Source organism: Quercus robur, chromosome 9 (assembly GCF_932294415.1).
Source record: "Quercus robur chromosome 9, dhQueRobu3.1, whole genome shotgun sequence".
Classification (NCBI taxonomy): Eukaryota; Viridiplantae; Streptophyta; class Magnoliopsida; order Fagales; family Fagaceae; genus Quercus; species Quercus robur.
The window spans coordinates 19926578-19952411 of record NC_065542.1 but is presented as its reverse complement, the minus strand read 5'-3'; the positions used below and the strand labels follow the sequence as shown (position 1 = coordinate 19952411).

Genomic DNA, 25834 nt, shown 5'->3' with positions numbered 1-25834 from the left:
AAAGATTTTAAAATCGTAATGTCAAAACCTCTATCGTCTTCAAAACCCTCCTCTTCTTCTAAAGTTCCATTATCTTCAATCCCCTTTCATGCTCTCTTTGAATCTTGCCTTTTAGAGTCGAGACACTTGAAATCTATTTGTAAGAGGTTTCAATTCCCTGAGGGGGTATCTGTAAGATTACCTCATCCTAGTGAGAAAGCATGCACCTTTGCCCATGGCGAGGTGTGTTTTTACGAGGCTACTTTTTCATGTGGCCATCGTTTTCTGCTTCATCCCTTTATTATGCAACTCCTTTCTGCTCTTAATGTTGCACCTGGTCAGCTCGTCCCTAATACATGGAGGACAATCATTGGTTGTATGTCAATCTGGGTGTTTGTCCATGATAGGGACATGATTACCCTAAATGAATTTCTTTATTTGTACAGTTTGAAACCTTCCACCCATTATGGGTATTTTGAGCTTCTTCCTTGGAATATGGAATCTAGAATTGTTTGTGTCTTCCCTACTTCCTTTCGTGATTGGAAGTCATGATATTTCTTCATTTTTGGATCTGGATGGGAAACCATGTCTGATGACCTGTGGGGTGAGGTCCCGTGGTTGCTATGGAAATGGGAAATCCCTTCACTTGGTGCGTCTCTCTTTTCCTCTTCATTAAATAGATTGTTTTAAGTTTTATTGCTTTTCTGATATCTTCTTTGCCCCCTTTTTTACAGTTGTTGATTGTCCTTTGCTAGAGGAACATTACCAAAGACAGATTAAGGTTGCCCTTGAGTTTGCCCTTATAGTTGACAATTTCGACGAGATGGTTGATCCTCGTCGTCTATACGAGTGTTGTCTTGGACCCGAGCCTTCTGCGTACATTTTGAAGAAAATTGCCCAGGAAGAGAAGAGTATGTTTTTAATCCTTCGTTCTTTCTTGTCTTACCTTGTAGATTTTCACCCTACTAACCTTCCTTTTATAGAAATGGCCACTAGGTACAACAAAGACAAGTACGCCTGTGTTAAGAGCTTGAAGAATGAACCCCTATCTCTCATTACCCCTGGATCAAAGAAACGCAAGCTGGATGAAGGGAAGGACAAGACTTCTGCCCTCCAGTCACTTTTTGGTACTCCTTCTTCCCTCACACCTTCCCTCGAGATGATGATCTTCAACCTTCTGACCACACGCAGGAAGGCCAAGGTTGGCAAGAGTGTTTGGGATAACCCTGCTACTGCCCTTGGACGAGCTCATAATGTCATCACTGACGACGAACTTAAGGGCCTCTCGTCTATCCCTTCTCACGAACTTGTCAGTCGTCACATTCATAAACTAGTGTAGGTATTTCATTCAACATTTCTTTATCACTCGTCAAGTAGTTATACCTGTTAAAAATGACTAACCCTTCCATTTTTTTAGGTTCTTGGTGAGTCCCTTTCGTTTAACAGCAAACTATTTGAGCAGTGAGGAGAAGGTAGTAGTGGCCAACTCCAAGGTTGACTCTATTGAGGCCGAAAGCTCAAGGTTGAGGAAGGATCTGATTGAAGCTATGGACCAATCGACCAAGAACAAGGAGAAGGTGAAATAACTGAAGGAAGCACTAAAAGTTGAGAAAAAGCTTGCCATTCAAAAAGACGAGGAAGTCCAAGCTGCCTTCCTAAGAACAGACGAGGAGCGTGAGAAGGTGATTGCCAGGTTCTTGGAGTCTGATCGCTTCTCTGGCATGTAGTTATACTTCAAAGGCTTTGAGCTTCTTCGTCGTTGGATGATAAAGCAACATAGTCATGTAGCTGATTTTGCAAATCTAGATTTTGAAACCATTGAAACTGAGATTCTTGCTAACAAGGCTAATGAGAAAGAAGGCAAAACCATTGCTGAAGCCACTAAGGTTGTTGAAGGAAAGGGTGCTACTATAGGAGAAGCTAATGACAAGGACGGTGTTGAGGAGATTGTCAGTGCTCCTTGAAGTAATCCTTTCTTTTTTCTTTTTCTTTTTTTGTTCCATTTTAAAGACAATGGATGCCTCCTATTTTGAGGCTTTAAATTTGGAAACACTGGGTGCCTTTTGAGGCTTTAAATTTGGAAACATGCATTTATCTTGTTTAGAACTTTGAAGTTCTTATGATTCATACTTGCTCCTTTATTACCCTGCTTAATAATTTAACCCATCATTTGAGTTTTCACCATGTTCTGTGATTTTAGCTCATTTTTAGAGTCGTTACCACGTCTATGATTTTCAACTCGTCAGTTGGAGTTTTTACCAGTTGCTGTGATTTTGACTTATCTTGTGAGTTTTTACCACACGTGATTTTAGCTTGTAATTTTAACTTATCTTGTAAGTTTTTTACCACCTTTGTGAGTTTAGCATGTGATTTTAACTTATCTTGTAAGCTTTTACCACATTTATGATTTTAACTCGTCATTTGAGTCTTTACTGTATTTTGTGATTCTAACCCTTTTGAGTTTTTACCACACTTACGATTTTCGCTCATCATTCGAGCTTTTGTCATTCTCGTTTGTTATTTGAATTTGTTACTGGATTTCAGTTACTTCCTTTTCCTTATTGAACTTTGACATTCTGCCAAACTTTATTGAAAAAAAGGATGGCTGAATAAGTCTTATTATTTCACGCATTCCTCATATACGAGGGAATTACTAGGAAAACAACAAACTGAAAATAGCACTAACAAAATACTTGAAAGAAAAGAAATACTTAGAAAAAGTAATTAAATCTTGCTTATCTAATGTGTTGTCAGGCGAGGTACTCTTTACAAACAAAGCTTATTAGACCAAGCGGTAGCTTTTACTGATAGTACTTCTTGATGTGTTCCACGTTCCAAGGATGAGGAAGTAGATTGCAATCCAAATCCTTCAAATAATAGCTTCCTCGTCTGGAGTAATAGATGACCTTGTATGGACCTTCCCAAGTAGGCCCTAACTTCCCTTGCATTGGATCCTTAGTAGCTTGGGACACTTTTCATATCAACATGTTGTCAGGGTTAAACCTTCTAAGTTTTACCCTTTGATTGTAGTACTTCTGTATTTTTTGTTGGTACCAGCCATTCTCAAGGCTGCCTCATCTTTGACTTTAGCCAAACAATCCAAGCTGACTTAGTTCGTCATTTTTTGTACCTTCGTCTTAATGAGCTTGCCTAAGATTGGAGACTCCTATCTCAGCTGGAATAACTGCTTCAGTGCCGAAGGCCAACTTGAATGGAGTTTCTCCTGTTGGTGTTCTTGTTGTTGTCCTGTAAGCCCATAATACCTTAGGCAACTCTTCAAGCCATGCACCTTTTGCCCCCTCAAGTCATGCTTTGATGAATTTAAGCAAAGTACGATTTGTTACTTCTGTCTGCCCATTAGCTTGTGGATGCCCAGGTGACGAGTAGTGATTTTGTATCCTTAGCTTTGTGCAAAACTCCTTGAATTTTCGACTATCAAAATGATGACCATTATCAGGTATGGTCGTCTTAGGGATGCCAAACCTACAGATGATGTTCTTCCAAACAAAGGTCTGTATCTTGTCTTCGGTGATTACTGCTAGTGGTTCTGCTTTAACCCATTTGGTGAAGTAGTCAATGGCTATAAGTAGGAACTTCACTTGCCTCTTTCCCAAAGGGATTGGGCCGACAATTTCTACTCCCTATGTAGAAAATGGCGAGGGTGAAAAGATGCTCGTCAATAACTCCCCAAATATATGCTGCACATTGCCAAACCGCTGACATTTATCATATTTCTTTACAAGTTCAGTTGCATCCTCTGCATAGTTGGCCAAAAGTAGCCTGCCCTAATCATCTTTCCCACTTGAGATTGTGGCCTGGAATGGTTACCACAGACACCTTCGTGTATCTCTCTTAGTACGTATGCCACTTCGTCAAGGGTCAAGCATTTCAAGTATGGCATTAAGAATCCTCTTTTGTAGAGTTCTCCATTCAAAAGAGTGAACCTTGCTACTTGGACTCTAACCTTATTTGCCTCCGATGCGTCAGATGGGAATTGGCCGTCTCTGATGTAGGATATGATTGGTTCCATCCAGTTGTTTGGTTTTTGAATTGCAAGGGTCTATAGTCTGTTAATACTAGGGATTTTCTGAACCTTTATAAGCAAGCCTACTGTTGCTAGAGCATTTTTAGTTGAGGCAAGTCTAGCTACCTCATCAACAACTAAGCTTTCTTCCCTTAGGATTAGCTCGAGTTTAACGTTATCAAACTCGTCAATGAGCTGGCTCATCAACTGTAGGTATTTCTTCATCATTTTCTCCTTTGCTTCATATTCATTGGTTATTTGCCTAACAATTAGCTTAGAATCAGACCTCAATCTCAAATTCTTAACTCCCAAGGCTCTTGCAACCCTTAAGCTGGCAAGGACTGCTTCATACTCCGCCTCATTATTCGTTGCTGGAAACTAAAGTTGAACCCCATATTTAAGGATGTCATTCTCTGGTGACATCATTATAACACCGATGCCTCCGAGTCTTGTTACAGACGAGCCATCTGAGCAAGCTGTCTAATACTTTGCTTCCTGGTCAAGGTCTGGAAGAGTGAATTCCACAATGAAATCTGCTAAAGCTTGTGCTTTGATTGCTATTCTTGGCTTGTACTCAATATTAAACTGGCTTAGCTCAACTACCCACTAGACCATATGACCTACAACATCTAGTTTGCTCATTGCTTTTCGGATTGGCTGGTCTATCATAACTATAATGGTATGAGCCTGGAAGTATGGACGAGGTTTTCTCGAAGCCACGATTAACGACAAGGCCATCTTCTCCATGCGTGGATACTTTGCCTCGGCACCCTGAAAAGCCTGACTAGTGCAATACACTGGCCTTTGTATCTTGGATTCCTCGCAGATCAAAGCAAAACTGGCGGCTATTGGTGATACAGCCAAGTATAAAAACAAATCTTCTCCTTCAATCGACAGGCTTAACAATGGAGGCTTGGCCAGATACTCCTTGAGGCTCTGAAAGGCTGCCTCACACTAGTCCGTCCACTAAAAAGCCTACTTAAGAACTTTAAAGAAGGGAAGACACTTGTCAGTAGCCTTTAAGACAAACTTGTTTAATGCTGCTACTCGCCTCGTTAGTCTTTGCACCTCCTTAGCTGTCTTGGGAGAGGCCATGTCGAGTATGGCTTTAACCTTCTCTGGGTTCGCTTCAATTCCTTGCTAGGACACCATGAAGCCTAGGAATTTTCTTGATGAAACTCCAAAGAGGCACTTCGTAGGGTTAAGCTTCATCTTATGCCTTCACAAAGTGTCAAACGCCTCTTGAAGGTCTGCAAGATGGGTTTTAGATTCCCTGTTTTTTACGAGCATATCATCTATATAGACTTTCATATTCCTTCCTATCTGCTTGCTGAACATCTGATTCACCAACCTTTGATAGGTGGCTCCTGTATTCTTCAGTTCGAATGGCATGACTTTGTAGCAATATAGGCCCTGCCTAGTGACGAATGCAGTTTTCTCCTGATCTTCTTCCTTCATTAAGATTTGGTTATAAACTGAAAAAGCATCCATGAAGGTTAGTAGTTCATGGCTAGCCGTTGAATCAACAAGTTGGTCAATTCTGGGAAGAGGAAAACTATCTTTGGGACATGCATTGTTCAAATCAGTGAAGTCCACAAACATTCTCTACTTTCCATTGGACTTCTTAACCATAACCACGTTTGCAAGCCACTTTGGATAGTAGACTTCTCTAATGAATCCGACGGTTAAAAGTTTTTCCACCTCTTCCATGATTGCTTTGTTCCACTTTGGAGCAAACACTCATCTCTTCTATTGGATGGGTTTCTTTGTTGGGTCAACATTAAAACTGTACTCTATCACTCGTCTATCGATTCTTGACATGTCTTCATGGCTCTATGCAAAGACATCTAAGTTTTTTTTCAAAAACTTCACCAATTCATCCTTCAAAGTCTGTTGAAGCTCCTTTCCTACCTTGGTGGTTTTGGACGGGTCCCCTTCTACTAGCACTATATCTTCCGCCTCCTCCAAGTGTGATTTTTCCTAGACGTCAGGACCGCTTGGTAACATTCTCTAGCCAAAAGTTGGCCCCCAATGATTTCTCCAATTCCATGGGGGGTCAGAAATTTCACTTTCAGGCAATATGTGGAAGTTATTGCCTTAAGGAAATTAAGGGTTGGTTGCCCAAGAATCACATTGTAAGATGATGGGCAATCGACGATTAAGAAGTCTACCATCCTTGTCACTTGAGTAGGGTTGGTCCCTGCTGTAATCTGTAGTGAAATTATGCCTTTTGGATAAACACAATCCCTGCTGAAGCTGACTAACGAAGATCCAAAAGGCTTGAGGCGCTTTGGATCCAACTTCATCTGCCAGAAAGCCATCACGTACATTATGTCTGCCAAGCTTCCATTATCCACCAACACTCTTCGAGTATTGAACCCTTCAATGGTTAGCATAATGACTAGGGTATCATCATGGGGTTGCTTGATCCCCTTTACATCTTGCTCGGAGAATACAATGTCGTCATTCCCAGTGCGACGATGTTTTTCCATTGGCTAATTGACATGGATGTTGTTCACCTGCCTCTGAATTGCCTTCCTCAGGGACTTATATGATCCTCCAATAATTGGTCCCCTAGTGATCGTCCTTATCTCTCCCACGATGGGTTTGAGATTGTCCCGATCTCCCTCTATTTGGTCGTCAGTGGGTTTCTCCTCTGTCCGTTGACGAACTTGATAGTCTTTCTTAACAAACTTCTAGAGCCTTCCCCTCTAGATCAACTCCTCTATCTGTTCTTTCAAATCTCGGCACTCGTTTGTGTAATGTCCATGGTCAATATGGAAGTGGCAGTACTTCTTCGGATCTCTTCGCTTCGAGGACGAGCTCAATGGCTTAGGCCATTTCAAGGCAGGGTCGTCTTTTATCTGCATGAGGATCTTGTTCACAGGCATTATCCAAAGGGTGAAGTTTAACTTCTTCTTTGATGATGCCTCTAGACTACTTTTGCTAGTCTTAGCTTCCATATGACTATCTTTGCACTCCTTCTTCTTGCTTTGGGACTTTACACCTTTGTCCTTCTTTTGTTTGCCCATTAGTCCCTTTGTCGTCAGTGCGTTTTCTCTATTCATGTATTTTTGTGCTTTAAACAACAGATCTGTCATCGAGGCTAGAGGAGTTTTCCCTAGGGAGAAAACAAGGTTAGGGTTGTTCAGCCCAGCCTGGAAGGTCATCATTATCACCTGCTCATTAGCCTCGTCAATTTCTAGGATTGCTTTGTTGAATCGCTTCACATATTCCCTTAGGGTCTCTCCTTCTTGCTGTTTCACAATTAGTAGGTAGGAGGTAGGCCTCTTATGGCGTTGGCCTCCAATGAAGTGACGGACAAAGGAGTCACTTAGCTGGTCAAAGTTCGCAATGGACGCTGCAGGTAGTTTATTGAACCATGCCCTTACTGCTCCCTTAAGGGTTGCTGGGAATGTCCTGTAAATAACTTCATCTAGGGTCTATTGGAGGCTCAGAAGTGTTTTGAATGCTCTTATATGGTCCAGAGGGTCTTTAGTTCCATCATAGACCTCCAGTTGAGGAAAATGGAATTTGGGAGGCCAAGGGCATTCCAGAACGCTAGTTGTGAAGGGTGAGTCAGTCATTTTGATCATGCCATCTAGGTTCATTGTTGTTTTCCCTTTCATGGTGTTCTTGACCTCGTCCAACTCCTTCCTCATGTTTTTCATCATTTGGTCACTACCACAAGTTGACTACACGGTATACTCTGATCTGCTATTCTTTGGACAATGTGCCTCGTCATTGTTGTCATTGCGATTGCATCAAGATTGCGATATGGTCGGAGTCTCAGGGCGCGCCTTCCACTTCAATTCTTCATTTTGTTTCATTAACTCTTGGACGTTAGTAGTGAGTGCTTGAATCTGTTGAGTCATTACGATTGGGTCCATAAGAGGTGATGAAGTGGAAGTGTCCATGTGTCTTGAGGAACTTTGTCAGTAGAGATACGATGATGACTTGCTTGAGAGAATTGCAACTCAATTGTTCCCCACAGACGGCGCCAAATTGATGAAGCAGGAATTTGCCTTGTTAGTATGTTCCTCGTCAATTGATAGATGACCTGTAAAACCTATGCCACAGAAAGCACTCAATAGATAAGTGCACCAGTTTGGGGCTTGCTAAGGACCCTCCGATACTTAAGTTAGCTTGTTCTTTTCTGGAAAAACTATAATCTCTATCGCAGTGTGTGCTCCCTTTTACCTAGTTTTTTTGGCTTTATATAGCCTTAGGCTGAGTTAATACTCAACAAACCGTTATGTTACAGTTGGGTAATCAATGCTTAATGATTACAATTTAACTCCAACGTTTTCTGTTCGTAACCGGTCCTTAATTCCGCATTATTGGACGATGGTAACGGTAATTTACTATTCATTGCTCAGTTATTGATTGCTGCCTAGAATTCATGTACATATGCTTGTCCATACCCTTACTCATCACTGTTAATGATGATTTTGTAGGTAATGGACTAGCATTTATATGCTACTCGTCACTTATTAATATCTTCACTTATTAATCAAGTAAATTCATTTTTTTAGTACATGTACACGTCTCCATCAATTGTTTTGGTGGCACTGGCAATGCTTTCAAAGAATAAAATAATGAAAAGTAATTGAAAATATATCATAATGAAATTAACTAGTACTCTAGAATAAAGTTGGATTAAATATCCAACCATCCAAATTATAGAAAATCTATGTGGGATTCCATATTAAAAAAAAAAAAAAAAAACTATGAGCAAAAAGGAAAAGGAAAAAAAAATGTTTGATGGTCATACATACATATGCCAAGGTAGATGCATATATATGTGTGTGTGTGTGTGTGTGTGTGTGTTGGGGGGGGGGGGGGGGTGGCTAGATTTGGACCCTCAGCCCACCAACAGTGGATAATGACCCAACAAGTCCAAAACGATATATTTGTTAGAGAGTAGATTTTACAGGAAAAAGACTCTATAAATCAAGTGTGGGCTTAAATTGATTGGATTCGTGCTAAGAAAGTAAGAAGACACAATTTAGTAGAAATAACACACCTCGGTCAAATCCGAGGATGAAGTGTTCTTGTATTGACTCAAGTTTATCTAAGTACAAGATGTTCTTTCCTTTCTCTTTTTCTTTTCCCCAATTACATGCCCTATTTTTCACGAGGGCCTTTCCTTTATATAGTCCTACATCTTCAATCCCAGCCTTCCACTTGTTGATCATGTAGATGATCTCCTAGATGCTTGTCCCATCAGAAACCTCCTAGAAGCTTTGTGAATAGCTGTGAATTGAGATATCACTGTTCATGTGTCATTTTCACATAAATGCAGCCAGTTGGTTAGGTGTAAAGCATTTAATGTGGTGGTAGCAGCCTTCTTCCCAGATATTTCTTCATTTGTTATTGGTTATCTTCCTTAAAGCTTATCCATTAAAAAGAAATATTTACCTTTTGTATAGCATTCCCGGGATGACTGGGTTCCAATCTTCCACAATACTTTCCTGAGGAAGCTCGACTCCTTAGGAATTACCACCAATTTGTTGTTATACTTTCTTGTCCTCGGCCTGTTGATCCTAACACTTAATAAACCTTACTACCATCCTTGGTTTCTTAGGTGTCCTCAGGTGCAGCCCACGGCCTAACTCATTTACTCGACTTGCTTACCCTTACAATAGCCCCTTAAAACGCCAACTTTTTTCTTTGTTGAGGAAAATGGGGTTTTGATTTTTGCTTCAGAATTTCACACACTTAGTGAACATTCCCACGTGATAACGTCTTTTCACTTACTCTGAGCACACTCCTGACACTTCGACATCTGCGATGCCCCATCAATTGTTTCACACAGCGCTCTGTCCCCCATGTTCTACGATGCAATGCAAATCCTTCGGTGGAGATTTTCCATTGGAATTTGAGCAGGAATTTTCCTGCTTATCTTGCTTTTCTATATAAAGGAAGCAAGAAGTCCATTTCTTCCATTTCTTGAACGTTCAGTCCATCCAAGAAACGGTCTGAGGTGTTCATCTCAAACTTCTCTATAAGTACCATTTAGTTCATACATTGACTTTAGGTTCCTATTCTTCCTCAGCCTATAATTCTTTTCCTCATTCTCTAGTAGTTTTTCCTTTTATCTTCTAGATGGGTAGATTCGCTAGTTTGGTAGATACTCCTGAGGGCATAGAAGCCTTTAAGATTCAATATAACATACCACTTCAGGTTAACATACAACATTGCCTTTTAGGGGAGTGGCATGCTCTTAGGCCCGAAGGAGCAGTAGTGATCCTTATGATCGCTTTTATAGAGGGTGGAATGCAAATCCCTACGGGGAGGGTGACTAGGGATTTTTTAATCGCCTATAAACTCTACCTGACCCAATGCTCCCTAAATTTGTTTAGGATACTAGGTAGTATGGATGCCCTTAATCATAAGATGGGGGTGAACCTTACCCGCCATGATGTCAAATGGGTATACAATTGCCAACACTTTAAGGACACCAGGTATTACCTCAAAACTAGGGTTCCCTCAGTCAAACTTATTTCGTGTTTCTCCAAATCCAACAAGGGCCTGGACCAAGACTTCTTAATTGTCTCGGGTCAATGGCATAATGGCCTACATTTTCCAACGCGAGATGGGCAACCAGGTGGGGTTTTCTAGGCTTAAGCAACCCCTACAAATAATAGAAGTTTTTATCTTAAATCCTTTTTTTTTTCTTTTGTTGTTGTGTATTTTCTCCTCTCTCTCTCTTTTAATTGTTCTTGGGCATTTGAATTCTGCAGAAAAGAACCACATCGCTCCCAACTTTGGATTGGCCAACGAAGCAGACCTCAACAAAATCCTTCGGCCCGAGATCTTCCTTCACACAGATGGGTAACTACGTGTCGCCCATGTAATTCTTGGGTATAAGTTGATTTCAACCAGCTTTTAATCCCCAAAGAACGTCAACAAAGCAAAAGACCCTCGGATGCATCAGATTAACGTTGCAGTACCTGGGTTCCTAACCGGTCCCCCTCTTGAAGGCACACATCAAGTTACACTGCCTGTTCAACACATAGTCGAGGAGGAAGCGACCTTTTCGAATTCAACACAAAAAGGAGAAAGCGGTCAAAGTGATCGAAGTAGTAGATTTAGAAGAGGACTTCAAAGTTTTTGACCGACTAGACCCTACAGAATTTCCAGGCAACACCTCTAGGTCTCTACCCTCTGCTCAAATCAACAACAACCAGGAGTCGGCTGATATTCCTAAAGCCATGGTACTCTAACACAGGAAAGACACCAGTCTTTTCGAGTTACTAGAGTCACATGCCGAAGGTCCGCACGTAAAATGCCCATTCAAACTCGGCCCCCAACTCCTTTTCCTTCCCATACTTCCTTTTCCGAACAACCAAAAAGAAGAGAAAAAGAGACAAAAAGGGTAAAGAAGTAACCGAGGAGGGTGAAGTTAATCCCTCCAAAGTCCTTGAGCTCCATAAAAGGGCAAAAGATGCCAAAGTTGCATTGAGAAAGAACATGGCAGAGGGCTTGGACATGGAGGTGGTCTCTAAGCGCCGCCCCAGGGTTCCGATTTGGAACCCATCACTTGAGTTGGATGGAGCCCCACTCCCACTGGATTCTTCCATTAGGGACTTCCAAAAGGGAAAGGCATGCTACACGACCGATGCTTTAGAGCAACCCCTGCTCCTACCCAGGACATGGCCGATTTGAGGACCCTGAAAAAGCATGAGGTCTTCTTGACCCTAAAGAGGGACTTGGCAATGGTATGCCCTTCCATTTATTTTATGTATCACACACACACACACACACACACACACACACACACACACACACACATATATATATATATATATATTTTTATACTTCTAGACTATTTCTCACATTGTTGCTGTCTTCCAGGAAATCCAAACAACAAACATCATTGAGGAATGGGTGGATCGGGCCCACGCCCAGTGTAAAGATGAGGAGGCACGCCGGATAGCTGCCGTCAAGACACTGACCATGGCCGAAAAGAAGATTAAAGACCTCGGCACAAAGCTAACTAAGGCAAATAAAGAGCGAAAAAGTGCTAAAGCTGCCTTGGCCAGCACTGAGAAACAAGCTGAGGATCAACATCAGCAACTTCGCAAGGCCGAGGAGCAATTGGCTATTGCCCATGAGTAGATTGAGACCCAGAAAAAAGAGCTAGAGAAGAAAAAGGAAGTTCTCGCTCAGGCCGAGCAGTCCAACTATAACATTGGGGTGAAGGAGATAGAGGATGCTCTAAAGGCCCAGGTCACAGGAGTTTGTCGAGGTTATTGTCTTTAGGTATGGATTGTAGCATTGAACTTGGCCAGAGTAGAAGCTTCCTCGGATTTGAGGAAGATGGAAAATATTTTCTACCCTCCAACGCTGTGAATAGCAACCTCACCAGCCTCCCAAGCAACCAATACTCCTAACATTCTCACAACCACCCAATCTATTCCCAAGGCTCCTACAACTGTTCAGCCTGCTGCCAAAGCCTCTACAATTGCTCAATTTACTGCCAAAGCTTCTGCAGTTGCTCAACTTGCTACCAAAGCTTCTGCAACTACTCAACCTGCTAATGTGGGTACCATAAAAGTCACTTCAGAACCTACAAAGGCACCAAAAGAAAAAGAGGTTTCCAAAGGAAAAGAGGTTGAGAACTCAGAGCCACCATCAGCAACTAAGATTGATCCTCCACCATCCATTGGCAGCTAGGACACCACTGCTCCTTAGTACTTTTGTTAGTTTTTATTTTTTATTTTTTATTTTTATTTTTAGAAAGAGAATGACAGAGAGTGCAATGTACTCCCTTTGTTTTACCATGGGAAAATCCAATGGTTTAATGAAAAGTTTTAGTTCCTTCAAATTATATACTACTATTACACATTTTTTATTTTTTAAGCATAATTCATATTGTTAACAATCTTATCTTAGTCATGGTTATGTTTGAACTTATGAAAACGAACTGTAAGTTCCCAAAGATTGTCAACTGACACAACACTACTCCAGTATACTTGCATAAACCCAAGCAACGAAGCAAAGAAATACTTAATAAAATACTTATGTACCTAAGACTTAATCAAATAAACAGTGTTAATGTGCCCAAGGTGTATAATCCGAGGAGCCATGCATAATCGAAGTTGTGTTTATCACTTAAACAAATAAAAAGCATTAATTTACTTGAGTTATGTAGTCTGAGGAATCAAGCATGACTGAGATTCTATTTAACACTTAGAGAAATAAGAATCATTAATTTACCCAAGGTACGTGGTCCAAGGAACCAGGCATGACCAAGGTTCTGTTTAATACTTAGAAAAATAAGAAGCATTAATTTACTCAAGGTACATGGTTCGAAGAACTAGGCATGACTGAGGTTCTATTTAACACTTAGAGAAATAAGAAGCATTAATTTACCCAAGGTACGTGGTTCGAGGAACTAGTTATGACCAATATTCTGTTTAACACTTAAACAAAAAAAGAGGAACTTGGACAATAATAATCAAAATAAAATATGGCAAGATTGCTTTTCATTAATAATAGTACATTCGAAGGTTATTTACATTCCACGGACGTGGTATAGCAATTTCATCTAAATCTTCCAAAAAATAAGCTTCTATTCCAGCCACCGAAGTGATGCTGTATGACCCTTCCTAATTAGGTTCTAGTTTTAGCCAGGATGGGTTCTTTGCAGTTCCTACCACCCTTCTCAACACCAAATCCCCCAATGCTAATGGTCTAACCTTTACACCCATGTCATACCCTTGTTTAAGCTTCTACTGATAATGTGCCTGCTGGACTATGGCCACTTCTCTTTGTTCGTCAATTAAATCCAGACTTTCCCGTAGTAACTGATCATTGTTGTCGGGATCGAATAGGCTTGTCCTTAATGTCGAAAATCTTGTCTCTATAGTGATCACGACCTTGGAACCATAGGTCATGGAAAACGGTTTTTCCCCCGTGGAACGACGAGGAGTTGTCCGATATGTCCAAAGGACGTATGGGAGTTCTTCAACCCATTTGTCCTTAGCCTCATCCAACCTTTTTTTCAACCCACTGACTATAACCTTATTGACTGCCTCAGCTTGCCCATTCTCTTACAGATAGGCTATGATTGAATACCTATTTTGAATGCCAAGCTCACCATAATGCCTCTTGAAGGCCTTGCTATTAAATTGGAGCTCATTGTCCGAGATAAAAGTATAGGGAATCCCAAATCAGGTAACAATATTCTTCTAGACAAATTTTTTTGCCTCAACATCCTTGATATTAGACAATGGCTCAGCCTCAACCCATTTTGTGAAGTAATCTATTCCAACAAGAAGCCACCTTCGGTTTCCTATTGCTCGAGGAAATGGCCTTACAATATCCAAGTCCCATTGTGCAAATGGCCACGGACTAGAAAGAGGATTTAACAGGCCTTCAGGCTGATGGATGCTACCTAAGTAAAAGCCTTATGCAACAACTACCTTCCTTCTATACGACTACCACAAACTCCTTCATGCAGTTCCTTCAGTAGTGATTCCACTACTTCAGGGTGAACGCAAAGTAAATACGGCCCTGTAAAAGAGCGCTTATACAACTTTTTCTCCCGGACAACCAAAAGCGGGGAGCTTTTCTTCGTATTTTTTCTGCCTCTCCCTTATCATTGGGCAACGTTCCTTCCTTCAAGAATGCAACTATGGAATCCATCCAACTCGGACCGACCCTAATCTGATGTACTCTGACCCTCATCAATTCCACCTCAGTTGGCATCAACAAATCCTCGACGAGGATAACCCATGGAAGGCCATGCTCAGAAGAGGTTGCTAAAGTTGCCAAAGAGTCTGCATGAGTATTTTTACTCCTTGGGACCTGCTGTATAAAGAAAGATTCAAAACCAGATTGTAACTGCTGTACTTTACCAAGATATCCCTGCATCCTGTGATCCCTCCAGCTCACCTTTAACTTGCCCGATGACTAACCTCGAGTCCGTAAAGACCTCAACAATTTTTCCACCCAGCTTCTTCACCATAGCTACTCTAGTCAACAAGGCCTCATATTCAGTCTCATTATTAGTGACTGAAAAGCCCAATTTCAAGGATTTCTTAATAGTAATCCTATCTGGTAGGCCTCGTCAATGGGCCGGGCTGGGCCGGCCTGACCTATTTTTACTTGGCCCATGGGTCTAATGGGCTGGGCTTAACGGGCTATTGACTAGTCAATGGGCTGGGTCGGGCTGGGCTTGATGGAAAAACCCTAGCCTATGGCCCTACCCATGGGCAATGCCCATTTAGGCTTTAGCGGGCTAGGCTAGTGAGGTGGGTTTAATGGGCTACCCATGAGCATTTTTAACAGGTCTTCAATGGGGTTATAAAAATTTAACCAAAAAAATTATAATTATATATTATTACAAACTATCAAATTGAACAATTAAATCTACTAAAAAGATTCTATTAAAAAAAATACTAAGACATACCTCTTAAAAAGGTACTAAAATAAGATTAATTAACTTTTATTGATAAGAATAAATAAGTACATTGAATAAAATATCAACTCTTAAAGGAAATATATGAAGAATCAAATATCAACTCATTAAGGAAAGAATTTCTTCCAACCAACGGTAAGCCTTTTTTTTTTTTTTTTTTTTTTTTTTAAGGAATTTCTTCTATAATTGTACTTGTAAGGAAAGAATTGGAATTTATCAAAAGAAAGAATGACTTTCTTTCCAGAGGCACAGAGGTAGGGCAACAATCATCTTAGTAACTTTGTTTTAAAAATCAAAGCTACTAGACTAATACCAAAATATATATTTATTATGCATATTGTATCACAATCATTCCAAGCATTTAGTGGTTAGGTGTGTGGTCTTAAAGTTTTTATAATGTCTAAAGTTCAATCCCTCACCCACCCAACCCCCAAATTATTTTGTTATAAATTTTGGGCAATGAGTCAGGCTAACGGGTCGGGCTACTGGGCAAGGCTAACGGGTCGGCCCACCGGACGCCCATGGGTAAAGAAACCAACCCATAGCCTGTCCCATTGGGCTACTGGGCTGCCCACGGGTTTCAATATTATCGGGCTGGGCTGCCCATTAGCCTGGTGGGCTAGCGGGCTACTAGGCCAGCCCATGGGTCATGGGCTATTTGATGACCCTTACTATCTGGAGATACTATCACTATCCCAACTCCAGAACCCTTTTGGTTAGCCACCCCATCAACGTAAAGCTTCCATGCTGGATATTCATGATTGTGTTGCCTGACCTAAAGGGTCTTCCAAAATTTTAATAATATTTCATATCATGACTGTGTTGGTTTTCTAGAAATTTAATGACATTTCATTTTATGAATTTATGATTGTGTTGGTCTTCAAAAAGTTTAATGGCATTTCATTCATAATTTTTCAAAAGACAATCATTATCTATTATTTGAAAAATTACGAGCCATTATTTATTTATTTATTTTTCATCCAAATAAATAAATAAATAAATACTTACTGCAAAACTCAACCCAATTTGATTCCACAACAAAGTTTATTATAAAAAAAAAAAAAATGAGGGGCAATATATATATATATATATATATATATATTTTTTTTTTTTCCTTCGGAGGTGCTATTTATTTATTTTTCATCCAAATAAATAAATAAATAAATAAATACTTGTCGCAAAACTCAACCCAATTTGATTCCACAACAAAGTTTATTATAAAAAAAAAAAAAAAAAATGAGGGGCAATATTTTTTTTTTTTTTCCTTCGGAGCTGCAAGATGTGGGTCAATCTTGTATCCAAGTAATGCTAGAGCCATCCATAAAGCCCAAATCGATTAATCTGCCCTGGGCTCTTATGGTATCCAAGTTACTGAATGGGTATAAGACCTAGTGACACGTGCAGCTCTCTTATTGGGTGAGCTAGAGTCTCACTTTCGCTAACCCAAAAATAAAATAAAAACCCTTAGATGCCAATATGATAGTTTCTATTGTTGAGCACTATTGAGCTTCAACCACTTTGGTTGCAATGAAGGATATTAAGGACCTGAGTTTGAAATGAAATGAGCAATGTGACATTAGCCATCATTAGTAGTCACTCTCATTGAGGTTTCATGCCCCAAAATTTTTTCGTAATGTCCATCAATGTCACAGTCATTTCTCTCTCATTGTAAAGCAATCTCTAACCAATTTTCCCGCTTTCTGTTTCTGTCTAACTAATTGGACTGGGTTTCAAAATGCCTTTTTTTTTTTTTTTTTTTTTTTTTTCGGTAAAAGGGTTTCAAAATGTCAACAATTGGAGGTCGAATTATTGTGATTAAAAACCTGACTATGATGATGTGACGCCGTGTGCTTTGAAGTCAAATGAAAGTGAAGCCATTCCATTTTTCAGATTGATACATGCAAACAAATTGGTTATATGTAAGGTTTCATTACCTTCATAACCAGGGACGGAGTTAGGATTTCGAGTGAAGGAGTGAGATAAACTCAAATCCAAATGCTTAAAAATTTTGTTATAGCCTAAATCTTCATATCGTAGCTATAGATTAACCCAAAGACAACCATATATATAAATATATATATATATATATATATATATATATATATATATATATATATATAGTGTGTGTGTGTGTTTATTCCAAACTTCTTTGGGGAACTTCGTCAAACACTTAAAGCTGCAATTATCCTATGCAAATGCTTTAAGATAAATTTCATAAATCATTTAGAACCCAGATAGAAACTCACAAAAGGAATCAAAATTTAATGAAAATTTGAATAAAGAAAGTGTATTTTTTGTGAAAGCAGGGCAGTATTGAACAAAAATAGAGTATGAAAATTCAAAACCACATTTTATGTATTTTGTATTTTGATTTTTTTTCATTGGGCCGGGGGGGGGCATTGCCCCCCTTGGTCCAAGCATAGCTACGTCCCTGTTCATAACCAGTCAGATATGAAATGGGAAAGATACATTATAGGCATATGATTTGGTTTTTGATTTTAATAAGCAACGAGAAAATTGACATATTGAAAAAATAAAATAAAATCGTTAAGAATGCGAATAGAGATCATACACGTATGCTGGGATTTAAAAATGCCGATTTGTTAGGTTACAAAATATCTTGACTAATTAATCAAGTAAGTTCATTTTTTTAGTACATGTACACGTACACGTACATCTCCATTAATTGTTTTGGTGGTACTGGCAATGCTTTCAAATTAAGAATAAAATAATGAAAAGTAATTGAAAATATATCATAATGAAATTAACTAGTACTCTAGAATAAAGTTGGATTAAAATCCAACCATCCAAATTATAGAACATTTCTGTGGGATTCCAGATTTTTAAAAAAGTACGAGCAAAAAGGAAAAGGGAAAAAATATGTATGATGGTCAAACATACACATATGCAAAGGTAGATGCATTTATATATATATATATATATATATATATACACACATACTAGCCTCATCACATGCATTTTGCGGTGCGATGAGGCTTTTTTTTTTAGTGGTCCTATTTTGTAGGAAAAAAAAAACCTTTGTTTTTATTTATTTTATATATATAATTTTATTTTGAGAATCTAATTTATAAGTGAAATAAAGCAATTTAAAAATCAATAGGAGAGTAACCCTAATTTTTTAGGTCATGTTTTAGTGAGAGTTAGAGTTTTATTTTTACCAGATTGTCTTTTAGCCTTGTCTTTACTTAAACATAGAAACGTAGGGGCATTTTTGAACCAAAAAATAAAGATCCAAACAGGTGAAACCCCTTAAATAGTAGTATAGATATATATAATTCCAACAACTTTATAAGAAAAAAAAGAGGGGAATTCACCTATATAGAGATTGCAGAGACAGTGTACTGCGCTTTTGAATAAGGTTTTATGATAGTATAGGACACTTAAGCAACTTAGGAATAGTACTCGAAAGTTGTACAATATAGTTAGTTTTTCATATCATTCAAGAGGCAAGGATTGAAATATTGCTGGTGTATGAGGAACCTATAGAGTTTTTTCCTCTTTCTTTTTTTTTTTTTTTTTTTTTTTTTTTTGGGGGGGGGGGTGGGGGGGTCTTGGGGTCAGAATAAAACCTTCTCAAAATGTTATTTTGTGGTGAGGATCAATTTGACAAAATGAATGTCCTCAAAATACAGATACGGTCTTTGTGTGTGTTTTCGATGAATTCAATTAAGATCAGTTGACTTTCTTTCTTCTTTTTTGTTTTCTCACTTAAACTTGTTGAGTCAGTGGTACTTATAAACGTAATACAATATGTAAACAAGTCTCCATGAGTTGCACTTTTGATTCTAAAGGAGTAAAGATGCAATTCCGTAGCCATGTAATTTCCTGTACTCTCACGCTACAAAATACACAGCATATATGTATAATTGTATATAGTTTTCATGCTCTAAGAATCATGACATTAACTTCATATATTAGTCTCTAATCTCTATTATTTTCTCTTGTGGGATGGGGATAGTTAGATGACTTACTAGTTACAAAACAATACATAAACACGTCCAGATCAGTTGCACTTTTGATTCTCAAGGAGCTTCCAGTACTCTTCACTGTTTTAGCGGCCAAAATGGGCATTTGCCTATTTTACCAAAACTTTCCAGCAAAATGCGCCTATTCTGAAATTATTTAGCAAAATACCCCTATTTTAAACTCGAGTTTCAATGAAAAACTTGTTTTGTAGAAAATTGAGTTATGTGAAATCAAACTTAAAAAAATAAAATAAAAAAATACATGAAACTCGAGTTTCATGTAAAATTTCTCACATTACTCAATTTTCTAAAAATTGAGTTTCAAAACAGGAACATTTTGCTAGATAGTTTCAGAACAAGGGCATTTTGTTACATTTTTTGGGCAAAAGGGACAAATGCCCATTTTGGCCCGGTTTTATAGCTAATCAAAACACAATCTCTATTTGTTCAAGCTATTTCTACCACTTTAGGAAAGACATAGAGAATTGTCTTCTACGAATCCTTATGGAGTTACTGATTATGGTATGAAAAATTTCAAGTAAATGCAACTTTTTTTTTTTTTAATTTATATTATATTTATATGAAACTTGTAACTTTTATTAAAACAAAGATAGCATCGCTACATCATGAGCCATAGCAGACTCAATGATAGAAGGTGTTTCCCCTATCCAAGATACATAATCAACTAATTGCCTAGCATATTGCGCTAATAAATGGGCAAGATGATTACCCTGTCTATGAACATGTGATACTTGTGTCTGTCGAAAATCTTGCAATTTGTATCAAATACCTTCAGTTATGTTTCTTATTATTGAAGGAGGATCACTACATCCAATCATAGCATCATAGGCAACCTTGAACTCACATTCAAATAGAACATCCTGAAGTCCCACATCCCAAGCAAATAGTAAGCTCTCCTCCAATGCTTTAGCTTCAGCCTCCAGTGGCTCCAACGGAAACGGAAGTGATTTACTAAGAGCTGCTTCAACATGCCTACCATGGTCTCGAATAATAGCTCCCAATCCAGTTGAGTTGTTACAGTAAAAATTGCAGCATCACTATTGACCTTATACCATGGTGCAACTGGAGCCTCCCATCGGACCTCATCCTTATTTCTGACCTCAGACAGCGTCAGATTGGCTGTTTGGAATTCTTCCCGCATGTATCATGCCTTTTGCAAAATAGCTAGGCCAGTTTGTCTAGCTTTCCCTTGTCGCACTTCATTACGGTTGAACCAGATGGCCCAAGATACCATAACGACAAGTTCTAATAGGTCATTCCCTATTCTTTGTCTGAATTTCAAATACCAAATTAGGTCCTCAAATTCTGTGAATTTAACTCCGTGTGCTTCAAAAGGAATAGCTGATAGTGCCCAGGTTTCCCGTGCTTTCTCACAACCCCAAAATACATGCCTACTACTTTCTAGTTCCAACCCACATGCATCACAGATGGAATTATCAATCACCTTCCGTCTACACAAGTTAGCCTTCGTTGGAATGATATTTCTACATGCTCACCATGCGAATAACTTGACTTTATTAGGAACACTGAGACCCTAGAATGTCTTTTAAAATATATTACGATTCTGGTTGTCTAATGCTTCCCCCAGGTTTCCATTAATCACCTCATCCAACACGATCTTATAAGCTCTGCGAACAGTAAAATCCTCTTTCTGAGTATAAGCCCATATCATCTGATCACTTGGAAGCCGAAAACTAAAGGGAATGCTTAAAATAGCAGAGGCATCCGAAGGGGATAAGATCTGTGTAACCATGTCAGCCTTTCAAGCCTTAGTGTAAGGATCAATAAGTAGAGACACTTGAGCATTGAATGGGACACTAACCGGTCTGGATATAAGTTTAAATGTAGATGGTTCATTAAGCCATTTATATCTCAAAATATTCAATGAATGGTCATTCCCAACTTGCCAGTGATGCCGTCTTTGTACAATAGGTTGTGCTACCAAGATACTATGCCAAGCAAACGACGGATGGTTGCCAAGTTCAGCCGATAGAAAGTCCCCATTGGGGAAATACCATGCCTTTGTAAGACTAAATATATATGTTATTTAAATTATTATATAATCACACATTTAGTAGTCAATAATGGTATGTTATGTGAGGATATAGAACAGTTACTAGACAACACGGGATTTCTTTGAACAAAGAGACCGTCAAAAGTCAAAATCTTAAGAGTACTAATAGCAATTATTGGAACCAACAATAGAACTACGTAAAACTAAAGGGTTTGTGAGATCAAAACTTGTCGTCTTTGACTATAACATACTTTTTTCTTTTGGAAAATTCTTTCATTAAGGCCTTTAATTAGTCATTCATGCTATTTATGGTAACTTTTTTTTTTTTTTTTTAAATTTTATGATAACTATTGATTTAAATTTAGAATATGTTTCTCAAAAAAAAATTTAAAAAAAAAAATTAGAATATGAATTAAAGTCCAGTATATTTTGGGATGTCTCCTAGAGATCATAAAATTTTATTATACAATTTTCCCAATTTTTTATTATTTTGGGTGATTTTTTTTTCTATTTTTAGCCTAATTCTGTAGTTAATAAGAATTAGGGTATTTTAGTGTTTCTTAACCATCCTAGGAGTACTTAGGGTTTTCTAAGGGTCACCTAGCAAACTTAGGGGTTCCCCTCTATTTATATGCAAGGTAAATCAGTTTTTGATTAATAAAGTTTTAGGGTCTTTTTTTAATTTCTTTTCTATTCGGGAATATTCTTTAGGGATTCAAAGAACCACTTGAATCATTATCATTTTGAAGCAAATGTTGGGTCCCGAATAATATTTTCGCCAAAATTATCAATCCAAAATAACAGTTATATACAAGAACACAAATATTTACATAAAAAACCTTTTTTCCTTAGAAGGAAGAATCACGAAACAAACCCAGAATAATTTTACTATTATCAAAACAATTACAATAATTCTTAAATTTGTGTCCAACTAAAGATTCACCAAATACAATAATAAATCCTCTTATATATGTCTCACAACTAAAGAAATTCTCTTTGTTTTCTTTTCTCTTACACACACCAATTATTTCTCTAAAATGGTGCAATACTTTGCGCTCTCTCTATTTTCTTCTCCACGCAGTGCACCGTTCTCCCTATGCGGCTCTTCTTTTGGCATATGGATTCCTAATACAACTTGAGTTAGGACTCTTCTAAAGCTCTGGGCAACACTCTCATTAATTAAGCTTTCACGTGGGCTGGACTTTGTGCACGTGGTGCACCCAACACAAACTTTCGGTGTCACATGAGCAAGTTTTGTGATATCCTGAATGGTATGAATTTGTATGGTTTTAGATTTTAAAAGTGATACGTAGGAATGTGCTTGAGTTTACCTTGAACATTTATTAGATCTATCGGGGACTCTATAAATATTGATTACAAAATATATAGCTAGGATGGCATCATGACAATGGTTGGGTCGTGTGGATTTTCTAACGTTCATCTAGATGATTGACTTCTGAACGGCACTGATCGAAGGTCATAATAACATTGAAACGTAGCTAAATTGTATTGGATGATGCATGGGCCTATCACGACGTGGAGCCCTCAACTTTCTTATTCTCCCAACTCATCGGGACGAATTCTCATGCCCCAATTGTTCTGAGTTAGTCAACTTTGTGAAAATTGAAACATGATATAGAGAATTATTAAGAGAGAGACTAGTTTACCAGAGAGAGAGAGAGAGATATCAATGGCTTAGTGAAGAGAAAATATAAAATTTTATATTGAAGATGAAGATGATTCTAATTAAATTGTTAAGTGACATAATTATCAATGTGACGGATTAAATTACATGGAGGTCATGAATGATGCCGATTGCCGACAAAGAACAATAATAATACTAATGCAAATGGAGGTGATACAATTCAAGAATCTTGGAGGTATTGACTTGCCACGTTTTCTAACAATATTACTTGATGTATATTAATTTCAACCCAAAAAGAATAAAGAAAACGCATATGTTAATACAAATCGTGATTATTCTACAACATGAGTAAAGTTCTTTTTCTTAGAAAAATGAAGAGAAGTAGATACCTTCTCAAGAAAAATTTTATCCCAAATCATTCTTACCTTCAAAATTAGTCTTATACAATAATGATATACCACAATGTAAAATAAATAAGGTTTGATAACTACAATAATTACCAGATGCAGTTATCTATTAGAGATGGCAATTGGGTAGTGTAGGGTTGGATCTGGGTGGTTCCATTTACTCTTCGAGATAAGAAAAACTCGTACGAGAGGAGGGAGTGAGGTAAGTCGAGGGCAAGACAAAATGAAAATATTTTCTCATTCTTAATTAGGTAACTTCAACATTAATATTAATTATTATTATTATTATAAAAATAAATAAATAAAACAGAATGCCGAAAGAGAGAAAAAGTAAGTGCTTTGTGGGATAGTAATCAAATGTGTAAAAAATATATATAAAAAAGATTAAATTAATTTTATATAATTATATACATTAGGGGTGAGATAGGACAAGATAGGATGGATGGGGCAAAACCCATCCCATCTCATCACCTATTTGAGGGGGAAGGGGGGTAGATTTTCTTCATCATATATTTATGAATAATTAATAAACAACAAATAAGTTAATTTTTCTTTAAAACATTCTCTCCTCTCCCCATGTATGTGTGTTAAAATATTTAGTATTCTAAAAAAATGATATATATATATATATATATATTATTTAAATCGCATAGCAATATAGCAATAACTTCAAATTAATACCTTAACTTATTTTAATTTCTTCTTTCTCTAAAAAAATTTCAACCCTCGCTTCTAACCTCCAAACATGAAAAAGAAAAAGAAAAAAAGTTGCAATTCCATATAATTGTTAAAATTAAAATTTTGAAACCATAAACAAAACATAAATTATATAAAACTAGCTATAAAATCAGTCCAGCTATATAATGTTATACTTCAAGATTATTCTAATGTCACGAAGGGCATGATGCGAATTGGATATTCATAATTTGACACCATTGTGCCGAACTGCAATTTTTATAGGTAGATATCACCATGTGCCATTTTATCTTTGACTCACCAACAAAAAAAGTGCCATTTTAGCTTGTATTAAACTCAAATAAAAATTCTATTTTGTTATTTCTTAAATTTTCATTCCTGGCCTAGAATTTTAAATTGTTTTAGAGCATAATCAGTCTGCAGTCATGTATATATAGGGATCTACACATAAACATCAATGCAAGAAAAAGAGAGAAAGAGAGATGGCATCTAACAATATTAGAAGTCTACTTTCACAACATCTTCTCATGATTAATCTTTTCAGTCTTTTATTCATCTCATTGCTTCACAATGCCTTAGCCACCACTTCTTATTCCAACCAAACCTATGGAGCTTACATCACAAAAGCTTGCAATTCAACCACATATCCACGAGAATGCTACAAGTCCCTCCTCCCCTATGCCTTCAAAATCAAAGCAAATCCTCAAAAACTTCGCAAAGTCTCCCTCTCTGTAACCCTAAACGCCGTGCACAATGCATCATCCATGGTGTCAAAACTATTGAAACAGAATGGCTTAACGCATATTGAAGCTGCAACCATTAAGGACTGCATTGTGAACATCAAGGACTCTATTGATGAGCTCAAGCAATCTCTGGGTGAAATGAACCTTTTAAGCGGTTTGGATAAGGAATTCCACATTGCCAACATAAAGACATGGTTGAGTGCTGCCTTAACAGATGAAAATACTTGCATGGATGGTTTTGAAGGTGAAGTCATTGGCATAATAGTGAAGCAAAAGATCACGAATATTGTATTGAAAATTGCTAGGCTGACTAGCAATTCTTTGAGTCTCATCAATAGCCTCAATTAAAGGCAACCATAGTACTTTTCCTTCTTTTATGGTGGAAGTTTATATTGCCATCGGTTCCTTTAATTGGACAAAGGGCCTCGTGTTACAAATTAAGATGAACGAGAGCTTGATTTGTTTATCTTTAGTTCTATCTCCTTTATAATTTGGGAATTGTCAAATGTTATTTTCCGGTGAAAATTATTTATTGTTAAAACAAATAATGAGATTGACTTCCACTCCATGTCTAAAATTACTCCGATGTCCGATATTAATAAATGGTGCTCTAGAAATAAATTTTGCATTATCTAAGTTTGTTATCTTTCCATATAGTATTATTATTATTATTTTAAAAGAAAAAATCATTCTTGGCGTACAAACTGTGCTGGGTCAAGTCACTAGGCTTTTTTTATTTTATTTTATTTTAATAATAGTTGGGGGAATTAGTCCTTATAGCTAATCAATTAAGTTATAAGACTCTTAGCAAATCACTAAGTTTGAAATAATGGAAAATGATTTTTTCCATTTGAAATTGATCTTTCTTTTTACAGTTTAGATTAAATA

At 37.8% G+C, this 25834-nt stretch overlaps 2 protein-coding genes across 2 annotated transcripts; one reads left to right on the top strand and one right to left on the bottom strand.

The window, feature by feature from the left end:
* Window positions 1–5949: 5949 nt before the first annotated feature.
* LOC126700820 (uncharacterized) lies at window positions 5950–6495 on the bottom strand. Its single transcript, XM_050399004.1, has one exon. It carries the CDS (start codon window positions 6493–6495, stop codon window positions 5950–5952), a length of 546 nt encoding a protein of 181 aa, XP_050254961.1.
* Window positions 6496–24670: 18175 nt separating this feature from the next.
* On the top strand, window positions 24671–25418 carry LOC126699124 (pectinesterase inhibitor 4-like). Its single transcript, XM_050396713.1, has one exon. The coding sequence runs from the start codon at window positions 24686–24688 to the stop codon at window positions 25292–25294; it is 609 nt and encodes a 202-aa protein (XP_050252670.1). The 5' UTR covers window positions 24671–24685; the 3' UTR covers window positions 25295–25418.
* The last annotated feature ends 416 nt before the right edge of the window (window positions 25419–25834 follow it).